Raw genomic sequence first — 1,183 nt, forward strand, 5'->3', positions numbered from 1 at the left:
TCGCTTCTTCCGGAATGTTTGCTCTCTTTCTTTCCGGTCGCCTCTTCCGGAATGTTCGCTCTCTCTGTTTCCGGTCGCTTCTTCCGGAATGTTTGCTCTCTTTCTTTCCGGTCGCCTCTTCCGGAATGTTCGCTCTCTTTCTGTTTCAGCGTTACGTTGATCGGTTATGTTGGTAGTTTTTCGTTTGGCTGTGGCTGTGCGATGATGCCGTGTAACTAATGCAGATAAGGTCTATGTCCCCCTGACCTCTGTTTGACCTGGCTCGTGTAGCTATTTCTGACTTATATATATAATATATAATATATATAGGGTTAGGGTTAGGGATAGGGTTAGGGTTAGTCAGAAATAGCTAAACGAGCCAGGTCAAACAGAGGTCAGGGGGACATAGACCCTACGAGTGTAACTAACAGTGTTCCCCCGGGCGTTGCTTGTGTAGAGGTAGCCTCGTAGAGTTAGCTACTCGGCAGTGAGAGAGAGAGAGTTTGGTTGGTTTGCGTTGTCACGGTCGCGGCAGACGCGGATACGTAGTAGCGATTGTACACCTTATCATTTACTGCACATGTTACCCACGATTTTTGCGTATGGAAATCGTCATAGCGAGCGAGAGAGATTAGTTGATTTTCATTACATTATAGATTCGTAGTTGATGGTCGAGCATTAGAAGCAGAAGCATGGTTTCTAGTTCTTCGTATACAGAAGAGAGTAGCCATTATCGTTATCGTTCTGTTACCGTCGGCGCGCGGACGTTTCACGTTTACGTTTTGTCATATCCCCCCCCCCCGACCGAAACAGCGTCCGCCTCCTCCCCCTCGCCCACCACCAGGTGGCGCCGATCGTTCTCAGCGACGCACTCTTGTTTCTCTCCCCCCGCCAGGTGGCGCAGACGGCGCCGGGGAAGCAGCCGCCGCTGCGGCTCATGTCGAGCGTGACGATATTGCGTCTCGACGACTTCGTCGTCGGCAACGTGACGTACCACGGCCAGCCGCCGGACCCGTACCGGCGCAAGCCGAAGTTCTGCATGTCGGACAAGAAGCGGCTGTACCTGCCGCCGGACCTGCCCGTGCTGCACGCCGAGTGGAACGACTACTACTTCCCCGCGGAGACGAACTTCCCAGGTGAGCGAGAGCGAGAGCGGGGCGGGGCGAGGGCGGGGCGAGCGAGGGCGGGTCGAACGAGGGCGAAC

General features: G+C 54.4%; 1 protein-coding gene across 1 annotated transcript in view; it reads left to right on the forward strand.

Annotated features, from left to right (window-relative positions):
* LOC106819824 (UHRF1-binding protein 1-like) overlaps window positions 1–1,115 on the forward strand; it is a gene marked incomplete at both ends in the record, with an annotated part of 7,654 nt that extends 6,539 nt beyond the window's left edge. Inside the window, one exon of the mRNA XM_014824404.1 lies at window positions 875–1,115. Within this exon, the coding sequence (XP_014679890.1) occupies window positions 875–1,115 (241 nt within the window). The remainder of the gene's footprint in view (window positions 1–874) is intronic.
* Between the last annotated feature and the right edge of the window lie 68 nt (window positions 1,116–1,183).

The sequence above is a fragment of the Priapulus caudatus genome, unplaced genomic scaffold (genome assembly GCF_000485595.1).
Source record: "Priapulus caudatus unplaced genomic scaffold, Priapulus_caudatus-5.0.1 Scaffold4668, whole genome shotgun sequence".
Lineage (NCBI taxonomy): Eukaryota > Metazoa > Priapulida > Priapulimorpha > Priapulimorphida > Priapulidae > Priapulus > Priapulus caudatus.